Raw genomic sequence first — 17,292 nt, forward strand, 5'->3', positions numbered from 1 at the left:
GAGGGGAGGGACGATGTGTTTTGTTGCTTGTCAGAAACAATCACCCCCGGCCCATTACATTTACAGCACGTCGCGCTTTCATTGCTGTAACACACTGAGGTCTGAGAGAGGGGGCGTGGGGGCAGTGGAGGGCCGGGTGGCAAGGAGGGGGCTGTGGAGAGAAATCACAATTTATGAAATTGGAGAAAAAATAACTAGTAAACATATGCCAGAGAGGTTCAGAGGAGATACATGATGATTTGTGATAGCAGTTAAAATTAAGGTTGTTTTTTTCTTCTTGGAGATTAAACATGCAAAACAACTTTATCTAGGGAGCAATGTGCCGCCCCCACCTCTCTTCCCCTGCGTCCCGGCCCACCCGTCCTCCCTGTTCTGTTTGGGCACTGGAGGTTGTCAGTCGGGGTTTATGTCCAGTTCACTGGAGCTGAAAGAAGTCAGTTTCGCGTCTTGTTATGGAACAAGTCGTCCTGCCTCTCAGGAGTGACGGTCTGGGCGAGCGGGGTGAGCAGGGTAAGCAGGGAGCGGGACCATCCCCTGGAGACGACCAGCAGTGAGGAAGTCAATGCGGCTTTTGTGTCGCTGCTGTCGGGTTCGTGTTTGGTAATTACACCCCCCAATCCCTCTATGTGAGCACAGACTGGACTTTTCCACAAGATATCCTAACCCAACTGGCTCGCATGTGCACAACTCACCCTCAACAAAGATTAATTTCTTACAGAGTCTCAATGATGAATGACTGATAAAAAAAAAGCAGAACATATATTTCATAAATAGAGCTGAAGTCTTTGTATAGTGACACCTGGAAAGCTTTTACTACAGCCCCAAAACACAACTTAAAGAATTAGAAAAAGTTAAGAATGGTTTAAATGAATCATTTCGAAGCTTTTTTTTTTTAAGATTCAGAGCCAGATCAGGTCTTACACAAATTTAATAGCTGATTTAACAGTATATCTCTCAGGGTCTGTGATACTGTGGGTTTGGAGGAGAAGCAAACCCACAGCATCACAGATCATCCACCTTACTTACCAGAGAGGACCAGGTGCTTTCCTGAACAGTCATCCAGTCTGGATGTTTTTTTTTTTCTTCCTATTCTTAGTCTCATCTGGTGAAAACACATCATTCCAATTAAACTCCCAGTAAAGTAGCAGACTCCATGTTTATCTGTCCTGTTTGTTGAGGACCAAAATGATAAGAAGACTAAGGTTGCCCATTGCTGAATGGAGGTTTGATATGAGGAAAAAGGTGGAAAAGCTTACAGCACATAAGGAAACCAAAGAAACTGAGAAACTTAGATACTTGGGAGTGTAATTACTGTCCAGTCCAGTCTGGTCCAGTCCAGAGGGAACCAGGAGAAGCAAAGACACGGAAACAAGAAACTAGTGCAAACCAGAAGCAGGGTGTGACTTTATTAATCAAACTAAAAAGTGACAAAGAAATTCAGAAACAAAAGCAACTGCCACATTTTGGTTTCACGTTGGACCCAAATGCAGAGACGGAAGGTGAAAGGATTGTTCTTTAATAATGAAAATTAGAAAGATTCACTAAGAGAAACGGACAAAAGGCGATAAGACAAGAGACAACATTTATCTAGTTCTATATTGGCTATCAGTTAATATCCGATTGTCTGCAACGTGTCTCTGAATATGCTCAAATGCACCGACTGCAACTGGAAATAAAATCGGGTTCTAATCTGACACCTTTTAATGCTTCAGCACCATCCAATTTCCTCTTAGTAGGCGGTAATCATTTACTTACTTGACCTGGGTTGTTCTAAAACCTTATCCATTTTTTTGCATTACCGTATTTCCACTTTCTTTATGTGATATTGAGGGTGATGTTGGTTGAAGGACCAAAATGCAGGCACACAAGAAGCGGCAGGCGGACAATTAGTTAAATACAAAGCTCTTCAATACAAGAGCAACTAAAGTGAAATAGACTGAACAAGGACACGCTTAACAAAAGGGTTTTAAAATGCACCTAAGCCAAAAAACTATGTGCAATAATAAAAATACAACAAATGCTACTTTGAAAATTCTATCATTCTGAACATTTTTGGATTGTGAGTTTAAATGGTCATGCATTCTGTAAATCTCCAGTTTTAGAAGAAAATAATCATTTGTAGGCATTTTATTAATACGATAACTTTATATTTTTAATATTACCTCATATAAAGGAATCTTTTTACATCAATTGGCTATTTTTCCTCTGTGTTCACCATGAATTTCTTCATAATCTGTGTTCCTACACCCGTCATGCTAAGCTGCATTACAAACATTTGAGTCGAACACCTTAAAATGGAATAAAGTTTGCTTTTCTGGCAGGATATTAAACTAAAGAGCATCTGTAAGTCTCCTTCAATTAGAACTCCTCCATTTGAGCCCAACTCAGCTCGGCTCCTTTCAAACAGGCACAGAATAGGCCCGCCTTGATCTGTGTCAATTGTCATCCCGGGGCTCAGGGGCACTTCGGCGGGCCAGTGTAGCGGGCGAAGTCAGGGCTAATCCCTGGAAAAGAGGAGAATCACGGGAGAGGAGAAAAGCAACAATAACTAAGTCAAGCGTATAAAATGAAAGCGAAATCTCTATTATCACTCTCCGCGATTCCCAGCAAAGTGGTGAAAATCAGGGTTAGTTTGAGATGCGAGTCAGACGCAGAAGGGAAGAATATGGGGGTCCCCGCGGGTTGGGAGACTCACAGGACGAAAAGGGCAATATTCTGGAGAAAAAGGGGAAGAAGAAAGCCTCTCTCCCATCCCGACATAACCATTAAATGCAGTCTGACTTTATGCTGTATAGAGAAGGAGGGACTAGAAAGGAGGCACAGTTCTCTGATGAATGAATGAGGTTTTTGGTGGATTAGGGACGGCCCAAAGGATGAAGAATAACTTCTGCATAACTTTAGAGCTATTTCTTTCTCGCCCCATGCAAGAGCCAAGTTTAAAACCGGTGGAGTTAACCCTTCTGTTCTTACCTGAGTTCAAGGGGTCATATCAAAATCAGTGATTTAAACTACAAGTTAAACATGTCTTTGTGGTTAAGAAAGGCCTTTGTTTGTTTTACTTGAATGCTGAATAGATCATGAATGTAGTGTCAAAACTTTAAAACTTTTTTCTTTAATTTCTGAAAAGGAAAGCAGAGTTATATCCAATATCGTAATGTATGTCATCCACCTTTTCTCTTATTAAATTTATCCTCACAGAGCCACATTTGCCCGTTAATGGTAGAAGGTATGCATTAGTTTTAACATCATTTTAGACATTTTAAAATTAACTCTTCAAGTTACTCCACTTGAATAATTTGAATAAAATAGATTTGGTATGAGCTGCTTCAGTAATGTTTCCATAGAATTAACATCTTTTTTTAAGACAAAGAGTTTATGAGGTGGATTACACAGTGTGATTGACTAATTAGTAAATACGAAATGATGACATACTTCATATTTTTAGATGTTTTTGCTTTGTCTGTTGGAAAGAACATCATAATCTTCCATTATCAATTGTTTGATACCACTTTTCAGTTAGATGCTAAATCATTGCTCACATTGCATAGATGTGTAAAAACCCTTAAAAATTAGTCATTCATTACAGTAGCTAATAATAAAAAGAACATTTTACAAAGACAGACCCTTTAATTTGAGTAGTACATTTATTCAGTTTGGCAACACATCACCTATTTACTTGCATCTCTGCTGTCAGTGATAGGTAAACCTGAATCTTCTTCTTTAACAATTCACCGGGTTGGAGCATCTTTGATCAATCATCTTCACCAATCTCTAGGTCGCCTAGAGTCCACAGGTTTAATTCAAAGGATTTACACCATAAAACTGAGATTACTTCCTGTTCTCAGCTTCTTCCCTGCACAGTATAATTGTAGAACACATGACTGTTGTGCTCTGAATCATGCGGGTCTTCTTATGTCTACTTCCTGAAGAGCCCTCATCATCACATCCTCTAATTTATGGACCCAATTAGTGATGTAGTGATTTTTGTCCTCTGGATCTTTCTGTCTGTTAGATGCTAATGAAGGGATTCCTTGGTCATTTCTGTAAGACATCCAGCTTTGGGATCTGTTGATTATTAGGAAAGACAAGGAAAACCTAGGGAAAAATCAACATATTGATTAGATATACAAACAACTACCACTACTGCTGATGCTGAGGTTAAGCCAGAAAAAGTTAACGATATTTATGAAACTGTACAAAAATCCCCCACCTGCAAGATCATTTAAAGTTCATGATGCAATCATTTCTTTTTTATTTTATCTGCCACGCTGGAAAAAATAATAAAGGAGTGAGGGCCATCACATTACAATTATAGTGAACTCTGGTCAAGAAAAGAAGAGTTAACGAGCTGCCGGTGCCATGTGCAGCAGGAGCAGCATCAGGGGCCAGAATTATCAGAGGAGGCATCAGAGTGGGCCGTGAACGCAGCGCCTCATTCTCTCCCCGCTTATTTTCATTAGGCTCTGATGACTGCGGAATTGATGCGGCCTCAAGTTATCAAGAGCCGCTAATTTCGCATTAACGACCATTGACTGCGGTCGCTTGATTTCGACGGGGTTTTTGACAATTATCTCAATCAGGATTGGAGCCCAGATCGTTTATACCTTGACTCCGTGATTATTTGCTGCGCGTCGCGAAAATGCGTGGTGTCAAGAACCCGCAAATAATGAGGAGAGCAAGAGGAAAGGGCTATCTCTCTCCAACAGGCACAATAACACTTCCCCCTCACTGAAAATGTAGTGACCAACACCACGTAAACAAATGGATAGATAGATAGATAGATAGATAGATAGATAGATAGATAGATAGATAGATAGATAGATAGATAGATAGATAGATAGATAGATAGATAGATAGATNAGATAGATAGATAGATAGATAGATAGATAGATAGATAGATAGATAGATAGATAGATAGATAGATAGATAGACAGATAGATAGATAGATAGATAGATAGATAGATAGATAGATAGATAGATAGATAGATAGATAGATAGATAGATAGATAGACAGACAGACAGACAGACAGACAGACAGACAGACAGACAGACAGACAGACATTTGGGATGGTACTTTCAGGATGATTTGCAGTGTTAGCTACACATCAATTGTTTTACATGGCAAACAGTTCCTTTGTGCAGCTTGCTCAGTGTCCTCCACATGATTTGCAGCAAACTTTAAGAAGAAATCACATTGTTCAATAATGGCTTTGTTTTTGTAGATTTCCGATCGTACAGCTAATGGTTGTCCCCTTGGGACATGGATCTATGGATCTCTGCAGCTCCTCCAGATCTCTTTGGCTACTCTGATGTTTTCTATGCTCAGTTTAGATGGATGGCAGTATTGGTGTCAAGTTGTGAAATATTCTTTCAATTTCAGATGACTTACTGGTCAATAATGTATTTATTTACGGTCCTAAATCTGTTTAAAACATCGTTGCTGACATGCAATGTGTGTTACACTCAGGTAACATTTTTAATTTTGATTCCCCAATTAAGCTTTGCATTTGCATATCAGAAACAGTGCGCCTCAAAGTGAGTCAGAACTGCTCCCCAGGGTATAACAACCCCTCCGAAGTCTTCCTGAACATCTCATCAGTCCAGGTACAAAATAAACACAAACGTCTTTTTTGTGTTTTAATTTTAAGCTCGCAGCTGTCTACTCGGTCACAAATTTGATAATGTCACTAAATTTGAGGAAGCTCTATTTTCCCTGTCATGTATGGAAGAATCACTTTTTCATTGTAGCATTAATACAAATGAATAAAAAATCTAAAAATATATATATTTGCACCTATAAAAAAACTGAATGCCTGGTTGTCTCTTTGGAATCAAAATTTATATTTGATTATCATCCCAATCTGAGAAAATTAAACTGTACAGCAGCAAATAATATTTTCAAACGATGGTAGGAAATATAAAAATGGAACAACAAGAATTAAAAATTGTGGTAACACTTTATTTGAAGTGGTGTGCATAAGACTGACATGACACTGTCATAAACACAACATAACACCGGTCATGAACATAAAGACTTCTTTATGTTCATGGCAGATGTTATGTCATGATTATGACAGTGTCAAGTCAGTCTTATGCACACCCCTTCAAATAAAGTGTTACCACAAAAATGGCACATTTACAATATGAAAAAAATAATACTCTACAGTTAATAAAATGTGTATTATTGTGCATTAAAAAGCAAACAAACTAGAAATTAAACTATCTCTGTTAAAACCAGCAGGTTATTTAAAATAACATCAGTGATTTTATTAAATGAGTTTATTTATTGTCTTTATTTCGGGTTTTGTTTAAATTATCAAATATTAAATGCTCAAAGTCGTATCCGGCTTGTAGTTCAAGTACTTTGACTCGGGGCTTTCTCGCGAGATTTCACATCACAAGTCACATGACCATGCTGGTTGAAAACGAGGAAGTCATGGGTTGTTTGGAGTGACGGGCCAAAACAAAACTTTTTTTCAGCCATGTCGCTGCACAGATATGAGCTGGGTTTTCTACTTATAATTCTAAATATTTATTCTCTCGGACTTATTGATGCCGTGAACGTCACCGCTTCGGATTCAGCTGCAAACCCGCTACAAGCTCCCGGTTATCAGAGCCACGGCTCCTCTGCTGTGGTCAGCTCGCCTGTTTACAAGCCTGCTGTGGACTCTTCGTACTCCATCAATCTGCTGTCCTCCTTCCCCGAGGACGTGGAGATCAGCGAGTATTGCTCAGAGCTTCTCCGGCTGTTCGGTCAGCGGTATGTAGCTTATGTCAACTGTCTGATTCCTGCTGCTCGACCCGTCAGAGTGTGTCAGAACTGCTCCCCCTGGTATAACAGCCTCTCCGAAGTCTTCGTGAACATCTCATCAGACCAGGTACAAAATGAAACACACATATATTTTCTGTGTTTTAATTTTAAGCTCTCAGCTGGATTTGCTCATGCGCTGTCGACTCAGTCACGAGTTTAGTAATGTGACTGTGAAATTTGAGGAAGCTCCCTTTTCCCTGCCATGTAATTGTATTGCACTGGTTATAAAAATGTATTAAAGCGCTCAAATAAATATGTCTTTTGCACGTATACTTAAACTGAGTGTTTGTCTCTTCAGTTGGGTCCTGGGAATGTGAGCTGTAGGGACAGCATTCTGCGCAGTGACCGACTGATGCTCGTCTTCCTTCTCTACGGCAACCTGGATACCATTTGGGAAAAATCAAATTGTGAAAGTAAGTTCTGAAGCAATAGATTTATAGGATTATAAACAACACACATGCACTGGCTTGTGTTTTTTATTTTTTTCAATATTTTTTTATAGAGAGTGTGCATGTCTTTAAACTGCACACCCCCTATAAACATGTGACCCAGATTGTAATGACTTGAATTTCCAACTGTCCTCATTCATGGGCTGCGATAAAATTCAATGATTATAACTGGATCAGATATGGGAGATTTACTTACAAATTTTTATGTCTGCAGAAGAATGTTGTTGTTTCAGGGTACACGTTTACTGTTGCTACAACTGAAACTGATAGACATGCACGATTGCTTAGTGCAGGAAAAATGATAAAGATTTTCTTCATTGAATAGATAAAAATATGGGAAGTGTGGCAAGCATTCGTAGTTAGTCCCACTGCATCAACACTAAATAGAACCAGCTTTATGCCATAAAATTCAATTTTAGGCTTTTCTTACCAGAAAACCTTCTTCCAAAATACATTGAAGTTTGTGGCTGTAACATGAAAAATGTCCCATAGGGTGTGAATTCCCTTGCTGACCAATCTTGAGTGTTGATTTAAATTCCAGTAACATTAGCTCCCCTCCTCATTATAGTGTGACGACCAGATGTAGAGTACAAGAGACGGGTAACAAGAATATTATGTTGCTACTGCAATGAAACTTCTCCTGAAAATGCAATAAAAACAAGTCGCACTGCTTTTATATTCATGAGATTAAAAAGCTAAAAGTTCTGCTCCTTATGTCGGAGAAGTTATATTTAGAGATTTGGTGTTAGAAACAAAACAGAAATATTGCAAAAACAAAACAAAAAATCCCACAAATTAGGTTGAGAAAGCTTTATTCTCCTTTTAGTGTCTCAAAATTAACCTCATTTATGATATTAACTTTGGAGTGTACTCTCTTTGTTTACTTCAATACAACAGTAAACCCTCAAAAATGTAACAAGTCATAAAAATAAACAAAAACTAACGCATCTGCTGTATTTCGAAATATTTCTCAGTATCTCATTATGAACTAATTGTGTCTTCATCCCACTTTTCGTTATTATTTGAGAACCTTATGAGACATGTAATAAAATGCCTCCACATGCTGTAATGCATCTTACAACTGTTTAGCTGATTTTTTTGTTATTTTTTTTTTTTGAAATACCTGTTTTACAGAATGTGTCACTAAGGATTTTAAAGGCCCGAACAATGACACACTTTACTACCTGACTCTTCTCAATCAAACCATCACCTGCTTTGAGAAGTATAAAGAGGTACGACATGATCTGGTTGTCTATCCGTCCTTTTTTTCTTTTTCATATATTTTGTTCCATAAATAGACTCTGGTGACTTTTTTTTCTACACTCTTCCATACAGGGTAACCATACAGAACTGTGCAAAAACTGTAAAAATACATATAAGGAACTGAATGACTTGTACAGTGGAATGGAGAAGAATAGCACCCTGTGTATTGACTTGGAGGATTCGGTATGTATTTGTATATGATGTGGGGGGTGGGGGGGAAGTCTTTTATGAAGAGGGAAAACTGCACCTCCTACAGGAAGATGTCTAAACATGTTTTTTTTTCTTTTTTCTGAACTACTTACTGTTGGTCAGGTGTGAGGAAAAATAAAAGAACTAAACTGATTTTCACTCAATAAAATAAGGAAAATGACATTCCACTTAAGATTAGGAACAAGTAGCACTTGTTCCTAATCTACAATAGCAGCAGAGAGTAGATGTTCATCTGAAGGGAAGGTTTGATCAGGTTGAGTTAACGCTGTTCTGGGACTGATGAGGTCTGCTGCGACTGAACCCGTTGACTCGTTTCAGATGAATATGACCCGCAAACTCTGGAGCAAGGACTTTGGTTGCTCCTACATTGGCGGGGAGACGATTCCTGTCATCGCTGTGTCCAGTTTTATACTTTTTCTGCCCATTATCTTCTACTTGAGCAGCTTCCTTCACTCGGAACAAAAGAAACGCAAGCTCATACACCGTGAGTAACCAGCTTAATTCAGCCATTGTCACACGCAGGGGGATTTTTTGACTGGGTTTATTTGAGGGATTTGGAGTCTCTGTGGTTGAGGTTTGGGAGGGGTGGATTGACTGTGATATTGTGGATTTGATTATAGATTATAGAAGAGTTTTAGTTTGTAAGTGTGTGTTTAGATGGTGCTTGTGTTGTTACATTTTGGTTCAAAATTGATATCTGCGGTTTCCCGATTCCAACAGGTAAGCATAACACACCAGTACAAATGAAGATGATGAAATATAATAACGTTAAATTAAATACGTGAAGGTGACAGTTTTTCTCCTGAATCAAAGTAACAAGAGTCACCAAGGTTCAGAACCATGGGGAACATTATAAAAACACTGTTGTTTATGGAGAAGACAAACTTTCAAATTAAGTGGAATATACAGTTTATTTATTTCTACATGTAGACAGAAAGTAGATTTTGTAAATCCAATATGTGAGAGTTGATTATTGGTGGCATCAGATGAGACTGAATCAGCACGGAGACAGCAAACTACTAAATTAAAAGACTTCATTCCTAAAACAGGAAATGAGGTGAATTTAACCTCACAGCACCACTGTAGGTTCTTTCTGACGTGGTCAAAATGCTCAGATTAAAGACGAGCTTTTCCTTTAGTCAGTGATTGTGCTGTATGCAGATCTAGCCTGGTAAAGCATCAAAGTTATAAAACTACACATTTTATTGAGCTTCAGATTCTTTCTTGTTTTGTTTCCAACTTCATTTTTGATCATCTCTGCTTTATTAAAAAAAGATTTTGTGTCTGTTTTTGTCTTTCTACAGCCAAGCGAGCAAAGTCACACAACAGCCTGATGAACATTCAGGACAAACAAAGCTGAAATAAACTTTTTTTTTGGACTTGGAGAACTTGTGTTGTTATCCTTCACAACACAATTTCTGAGGTGTTTTTTTTTGGCTTTCATAAACATGAGACTAAAGAGCTAATTTTTTTTTTTTTTACTTTTTCTTTCTTCTTACCAATAAGAATATTCACAAGACTGAGATGGATCAATATATAATTATGAAGAATAGAAATGCACTCGGCTGTAAAATGCCCAGGAAGGTTCATTAAATGTTTGCTTTCACATCCTGTTGGGAGCTTTTCTTAAAATTCATTATCCAGGAGGTAATTTTTGAATTATTAATAACAAAAACATAAATGATTACGTTTGGGATCTGTAATGCAGAGCATTGCAGTTTAATTACATGAATTAGTTGATAAAAATCTGAGTTAATCATGTGAATCACGAGTAATTTAAATGTTTTTTTTTTAAATGTGCAACAAGTCTGCTTAGTTACAAATTACATGATTAATAATACCTTTAATGGAAGTTTTGTGTTTAAATCACTTTAACTTCTAACATTGCAAACTAATCAGATGATTAATAACATATCTGCACAATATCCTTTTAATCCTCCTCTTGCCATTTCTTTCTTTTTAACTTGTTAACAATCTTTGGGTTGTTAAGTGCATCCTGCTGTCACTATAGAAAGTGAGTGGCCTGAATATCATGTGTGTGTGTATGTAGCTGTATGTGCTCTATTTATGGATGGAGAAATGGGTTTTCTGTCTCTAATGTATGTCCAGAAGAGAGCTGCAAAAAGGAAGCACTTGATGTCCATTAGTGGTGACATGTAACTGCTGTAAGGAGGAGGGGTGAGGGGCTGGGGGTGCATGTTGGTTGGCCGGGGAGTAAATAAAGACATTAGACACAATGTAAGAGCACTCCAAAGTACCACACTGTGATGTTACCCGTTTTCTAGTCAGCTTCTTTTTTTTTTTGAGGTTGCATAAAGCTTTTAATGTGCTCTGTTGTTGTTTTGCACTGTTATTTAATTTAATTTGTTAAGGGTTTCTGCATAAAATCATCTTCAGAATGGATGAGTATTATGTTGATAAATATGCTCTAAAGTAATGCAAACTTTAATTTTCAAATGCAAATAAATCCATTTTGTCTCAAACAAGTTTGTAGTCTAATTTCCAAACAGACTTTTATTTGCTGACTGATGATCTGAACAATATTATAAGTAATCAAAATTGCAAAAAAAAAAAAAAAAGGTATTTTTATTTAAGCCAACATTTTTCCTTGATGTTTTTAAAAAGCTGAACGGGAGCGACTGGTTATTGGAATAGTTTAGTAACACTTAAATGTTTATTTAAAATGCTGTGTGTTTGGAAATGCATTAGCTTGGCAGAGATACTGTGCATTTATTTATTTATCAACACATTTTAGAGTAGCAAGGGTTTTTTTTCTCAACATGAAAGGAAGGCAGAAAGCTTTTTTCCTGTACTAATCACGTACAAGAGAAATATTAAATATAACCCTAGTTCAGACTTATTGTTAATTTCTTACATTTTGCATTCTATGATTAAGAAGAAAAACCTAAAACGTGTTAAGTGTGTTGTAATTAGCCTCCCTGACATGATACCTTATAGGATCACCTTTTGCTACCATTGAAGCTAGATTAATGTTGGGTTATGCAAATGCATCTAAACACAGTTTTGTTGTAACCATCTGTATGGTTTGTTGTTCTGCTGGAAGGTGAAGCTCAAACTATTTACAGTTTCATAATTGATTTGCTCATTTTCTTGTCATTTCTGTCTCTCACCTGTGTGTTTATGATCTTTTGCATCCAGTAGACAGATTCTCCACCTGAGCTGTGAATGTCTGCTTCTCCTCCAGGGTTACCAATGGTTGGTTGGTTCTCTGGTCAATGCTCCTTTTTTTCTTTCCTGGCTTATCAGGTTTAAGTAGATGACCATGTGTTGGCAGGTTTGATGTTGTGCCATGCTTTTTTCACTTGTGCTGTGCAAAATGTTCAAAGCTACTTCTCCAGTCTTTTCTCGGTGTCCCTTCGTCAAACAGCAGTTTGATCACTAATGTCCTTGAACAAACATTCATCCTGGGATTAGGCTGCAGTCTGGTGGACTACTGTTTACATTTACAACTGAGGTAACTTCTACAGGCCATTGTTTGAAATTGATTTTATTTAGGAGTATCAGAGTAAATGGGGCTGTTCGTAAATGTAAGTGAATGAACTTGATGCAAAAACGTTTTTTTTTAATAAATTAAGGATTCTAAACAATTTGCCACTCATGCATTAAATGTTACCCATAAATCCTGAACTTGACAGTCTATTTAGCTCATATTAGAGTTTATTGTACTTTTTACTCATTCAAATATGACGTTTTACTTTCCAAGTTTAAATAATTTATCACTGCTACAATTTATTATCATTTTGTCCCTAATTATTTTAACCTTTTCCCTTGCTTCCTAAGAGATGGAAGGCATCTAAGAGATGCAAGGCAGATGGATATTAATGAAGACACATGAGGCAAAACGGAGCTTGATTAGTCATGTATTAAAAAAAAAAAGTTTTATTAGTTAATTGGGCCCTGTTTAAGAAGAACCAGTCCTGCTTCTTTGTACTGGTACAGCCCCCTTGTTCTCCTGTGACTTGCAACAAACCCTCCATTTCCCCCCTTCCTCCCTCATCATTTGCAGCTAATCTAAACGTGGGATAAAGATACTTTGGCCGAATAATCGCAACAACACACCGGTTAAACTCCTTTGGCTTCTTGGTCTTCTGGAGTGCAGCCACGGTCGGCCATCAGCGGCTTACTCAGCATTACCAACATACCTGATCGCATGATCCTGCTGCTGCGGCCAAACTGAGAGCCTGGAAACCACAAGCTTTCCCTCATTTGCGCTCCAGGACAGAAGTGCGTTGAGCGGCTCGCATGCACTCAAGAATGACAGCTTTGATTCCTGTTAAGCCTCGTTGCTTCCCGGAGGCACACACCGGCTCTGTGAGCAGGGGTGAAAGTCAAGAAAAACTCAGAGGCCGACATGTGATTGAAGGGGGAGCAGTGGAAAAGCTGGTGGTTTTGGAAAAGCGGCCGTTCGGTGGTGGAGGAAGTATTTAGATACTTTACATTTTAATTGAAGGGGAAAAGTAGCTGTAATCCCCCAGTATGTATGCAGACGGTATGCACACACAACTGGAATTGAAGGCTTTATGAAGTGAGATAAATCTTGTTATTCTTACTACTACTGAGGCTTATCGAGATGAGTTTTGTCTCGGTCATAGTGTGCACTATGACTTTTGGTTTCTTCTAACAGAATTTGACATGATAATATAAAGACATGATAGGTGTCTTTAGGTTTTAGTCCTTCAGGTATACTTCTTGTAGCCAAATAGCTCAATTTTTGTCTCGTCTGACAGCAAAAGTCTGCTGTAGAAAGCTTTTGGCTTGTCCATCTGGGCAAATAGCTGGAAATTTTAGTCAAGCTTAAGGGTGTAAGTTTTGGATCTTTTATTGTCAGACTTATTTCTGTCCGTGTTGATGTAAAACTTGCCTCACTTTGGACAGCAACACTGGTGTTCTAGCAGTTTCCAGTTAATGTCAGGCTGTGGTTCCTGAACGTCCTTAGTTTACGTTCCTCTGAAGAAGATTGTTCTTTCTCCAGACCTTGGTAAAGTGTTGCCTCATCAAGTATTTTTGTTATTATTATATTATATTATTTCTTAATATGTTTTTATTCCCTCATCGGATTTATTCAAATTAAAGGTTAGATTTTTCTAAAATTTGTCCAAATGCAGTAAAAGATACATTTATTTTAAGGATTTTTACACATTTATCAGGAAAATGAATAGTTGGTATGTAAAGCCAGTAAAACAGTTTAATTCCTCCTACGCTTTTGTTTCCTTCACCTGTTAAGAAAATGTTGGAATATTTTTGTTCATTTTGTACAATTAAAAACAATAAGGACATTTTTAGTTTTATTTTTATTGTCAAACCTATTCTTTAAAAACTGACTGCTGTAGCAAGTTTTAGTCCTTGCTATAGTGTTAACATCACACATATTATTGTACAAATATTTGAGTTATAAAATACTTTTATAACAATGACTTAGAAAAATGTCTGTAGGTAAGAAGTCCTATTTGCAGTTCTTCATAATCTTGTCAATAGGATAGAAAACAAACGGGGTAGAGCAAAACTAATTTTTTGGCCTCCATGCAAAATGCTATGTGTGGTGAAAAACTGAAATCATCCTGGATGCAGCAGCCCCGTTGTGGCAGCAGCCCCGTTGTGGCAACATCATGCTGTTTGGAGGATTTTCTACTTTGGGAATAGAAATGCTGGTCAGAGTTGATGGGAAAGTAGATGGAGCTAAATATAAAAATGTTAGAGGTTGCTCAATAAAGGTAGCTTACTCAAGTGTTAGTGATTCTGCCAAAGTTGAGACCTGAAGACAATTGAAAATCTTTGGCAAGACTTATAAACGTGTATTTACAGATGTTCTCTATCTAATCTGCACCTTTTTCAAAATTTCATTTGTAAAAAAAGTTTTAAAAACCCCTATCCATTTACTTCTATTCCACAATTTTGTTCATTTTTGTGTTAGTCTATCACGGGAAATGATTTTTGGATGTAACATGACATTAATTAAAACATTTGCAAGGCTCTTTGTAATAATTTAGAATATGCAAACGGTTAAATGCTCACTCAGGCAGTGAAATGCTCTTTCTGACTAATCCATTCATTCCTTTGTCTTTAGCTCTCAGCTTAGAGAACGTGTTAACCTGGTAATTCACTCAAAGCTCCGGAGGAAACTCTGAAGTGTGAGGACTAAAGCTGAAGTGAAGAATGTTGATGTTTAACGTGATGACTCAAACCTAAAAGACGTAAATAGCGAAAACAGGATGACTGTAAGAGAGCATAAGTGGTCTCACCTGCACAGGCGTCGTGTATCAACTTAATTTACGAGGTGAATACATTTTAATTTCTTCAATCAGAAAGCCCCTCTCTCACTTCTAATATTTAAAGTTGAAGTGCTGCAGTTAGAAAATTCAGAGACAACAGTTATGCTGAGCTCCTTTTTGCAGAAAGCAGAGAACATGCTTTGCTTTCCACATGTTACCTTGAGACAAGGCCACATTTGAAGGAGCAGAGAGAAGCTTGCCCTGCTGTCAATGATCCCAGCCTCCTGTTTTTCCTTTATTAAACCCCAATTACTAAATTCCATGTTTTGCTCTTTTCTCGGCGAGGTCATGGCCTCCTCTAGACTAAATGCCTCTGTGTTTTCTGCTGCAATCATCCTCCACTCTACCATATTCTGCAAAGTACAGCCAATGTTCTGAGGGAGCCAGTCCGCGTTTCGTTATGCCATTATTAAGAGTTACCGTATTTTCCGGACTATAGAGCGCACCTCACTATGAGCCGCAGTCAAAGGTTTTTTTTTTTAAACTGGAAACATACATATATACATACGTATATATGTGCAGCATATAGCTGCACCGGGCTATAAAACGCAGGTATCTCCGCCACTCGGTTTTTCACAAGGATGCAGCAGAAGGCTGCGTCTTTAATAAATCTTCTATCAAGGACGCAGGACTCCGTCTCCAACACCGAACCGTGGATTCGTTCACGCCGAGCTTACGTGCTGCAGCTATTGATCTGTAATGCCAGATCGATAGCTTTCAACTTGAAAGCTACATCATATGAGTTTGAAAACATTTCTTTGTCATGCCTGTTGCTAGCATGTGCTTGTTCTAAATGAAAATCAGCACTTTATTCTTTGATTTTCAATTTTGACTTCCGATGATTCACTTCCTGCTTAAGAGCCCCCTGGCGGTTGACGAAAAATCCACAAAAATGCCGCACCGGGCTATAAGCCGCATGGTTCAAAGTGTAGGAAAAAAAGTAGCGGCTTATAGTCCGAAAAATACGGTAGTTAGGATTTACAATGTTATGCAACCCCATCTACCAACAACACTCTAAGCTGTCAGTTAGTTAACTGGCTAAAGGTCAGGCTTAGATTGCGCACCTCTCAACCCCCGTGCGAAGAATAAAATGCTTTGTTGAACAAGGCATAAACATTTTGCCCTGAGGAGGAATTAACAAGTTGAACACACACTCCTTCAGAGCATATGCAGATTGAATAAGACGTATTATACACCTGTGAGTTGGGTCAAAGTCTGTCAAGCCCTAGCTTATGGTATTAGATAGATTATAGAATCACTCTCTAATAGCAGTCATTCAGTTTCTAATCGCAGCAGCTTGATGCATAAGCACCAAGAGTTCCAGCTAAGGGTTTGTTGGCAACAAGAGCCCCCTTTCTCAAAGGTCTTAAGACAAGTCAGCTGTTGGTGACATCACAGATGCTGGATCATATGTCAGAAACCTTTGCCTGCTGACTTGCATCCCTTGTGGCTCAGCGGCAGCCAAGACCACTTGAATGGAGAAAGAGCGCTGAGATTCCCTGAGGGGATAAGAGCAGGGAAAGGTGGGAGGGGGGTCACTCTTCAGGGCAAGAACATCTGACCCGGGCGGAGGTTTATTTGTGTGCGCAACCAGATAGACCCCATCTTGCCATCAGCTTGAAGAGACAGTTATTAGTCGGAAAATGGGCGTGCATGTGAGTCTTTGGAGATCTGTTTGTAATTATGCGGCTTGTGCTGCAACATGTGCTCCAAACATGCTGCTGTTGAAAATAAAACCCTTCACTGAGGTTGGTTTGTTGTTCAAAGAACTGTAGTGCCACCTAAAGTTCAGTAGCACTGATATGCTCTGACCATTTATGATGTTACTCAGATGCAAGACATCTTTTATAAAACTTGTAATGTGTAGACTGGGAATTTTGCCTAGAGCTGTAAGTATTTAAGATGCAGATGTGTATAAATTACATGCCTTTTATCTGAAGATGCCCCAGTAAGTAACATTCTCTTTTATTTAATTCCTTACATCACCTCTAAGAAAGGTTGGACTATTTAACAGCTGCACAAAAATATTCATCATTGTTTTTTATTAAAATATTTTGTTAAGATACAGTTTTTGTTTTACATTTTCTCCACGAGTAGATGGTTAAAATTTAAGATTAAAAATTCCTTTTTTGAACAAAATGAGCCAAGCGAAATAAAATAAAAAAGCACCACTAGATGGCAGCACAGAGCCAGGTAAATCACTGTCTTCATAGTCTTCTGTATCACGTTTCAAAGCTTAAAAATGAAATATTTGTGCAAATATTATATA

General features: G+C 38.1%; 1 protein-coding gene across 1 annotated transcript; it reads left to right on the top strand.

Moving 5' to 3' along the window:
• Positions 1 to 6,404: 6,404 nt before the first annotated feature.
• On the top strand, positions 6,405 to 11,216 carry ostm1 (osteoclastogenesis associated transmembrane protein 1). The gene is made up of 6 exons (XM_008397652.1): positions 6,405 to 6,878; positions 7,110 to 7,224; positions 8,395 to 8,492; positions 8,596 to 8,706; positions 9,052 to 9,217; positions 10,038 to 11,216. The coding sequence occupies exons 1-6, from the start codon at positions 6,483 to 6,485 to the stop codon at positions 10,091 to 10,093; spliced, it is 942 nt and encodes a 313-aa protein (XP_008395874.1). The 5' UTR covers positions 6,405 to 6,482; the 3' UTR covers positions 10,094 to 11,216.
• The last annotated feature ends 6,076 nt before the right edge of the window (positions 11,217 to 17,292 follow it).

Source organism: Poecilia reticulata, linkage group LG21 (genome assembly GCF_000633615.1).
Source record: "Poecilia reticulata strain Guanapo linkage group LG21, Guppy_female_1.0+MT, whole genome shotgun sequence".
Taxonomy (NCBI): domain Eukaryota; kingdom Metazoa; phylum Chordata; class Actinopteri; order Cyprinodontiformes; family Poeciliidae; genus Poecilia; species Poecilia reticulata.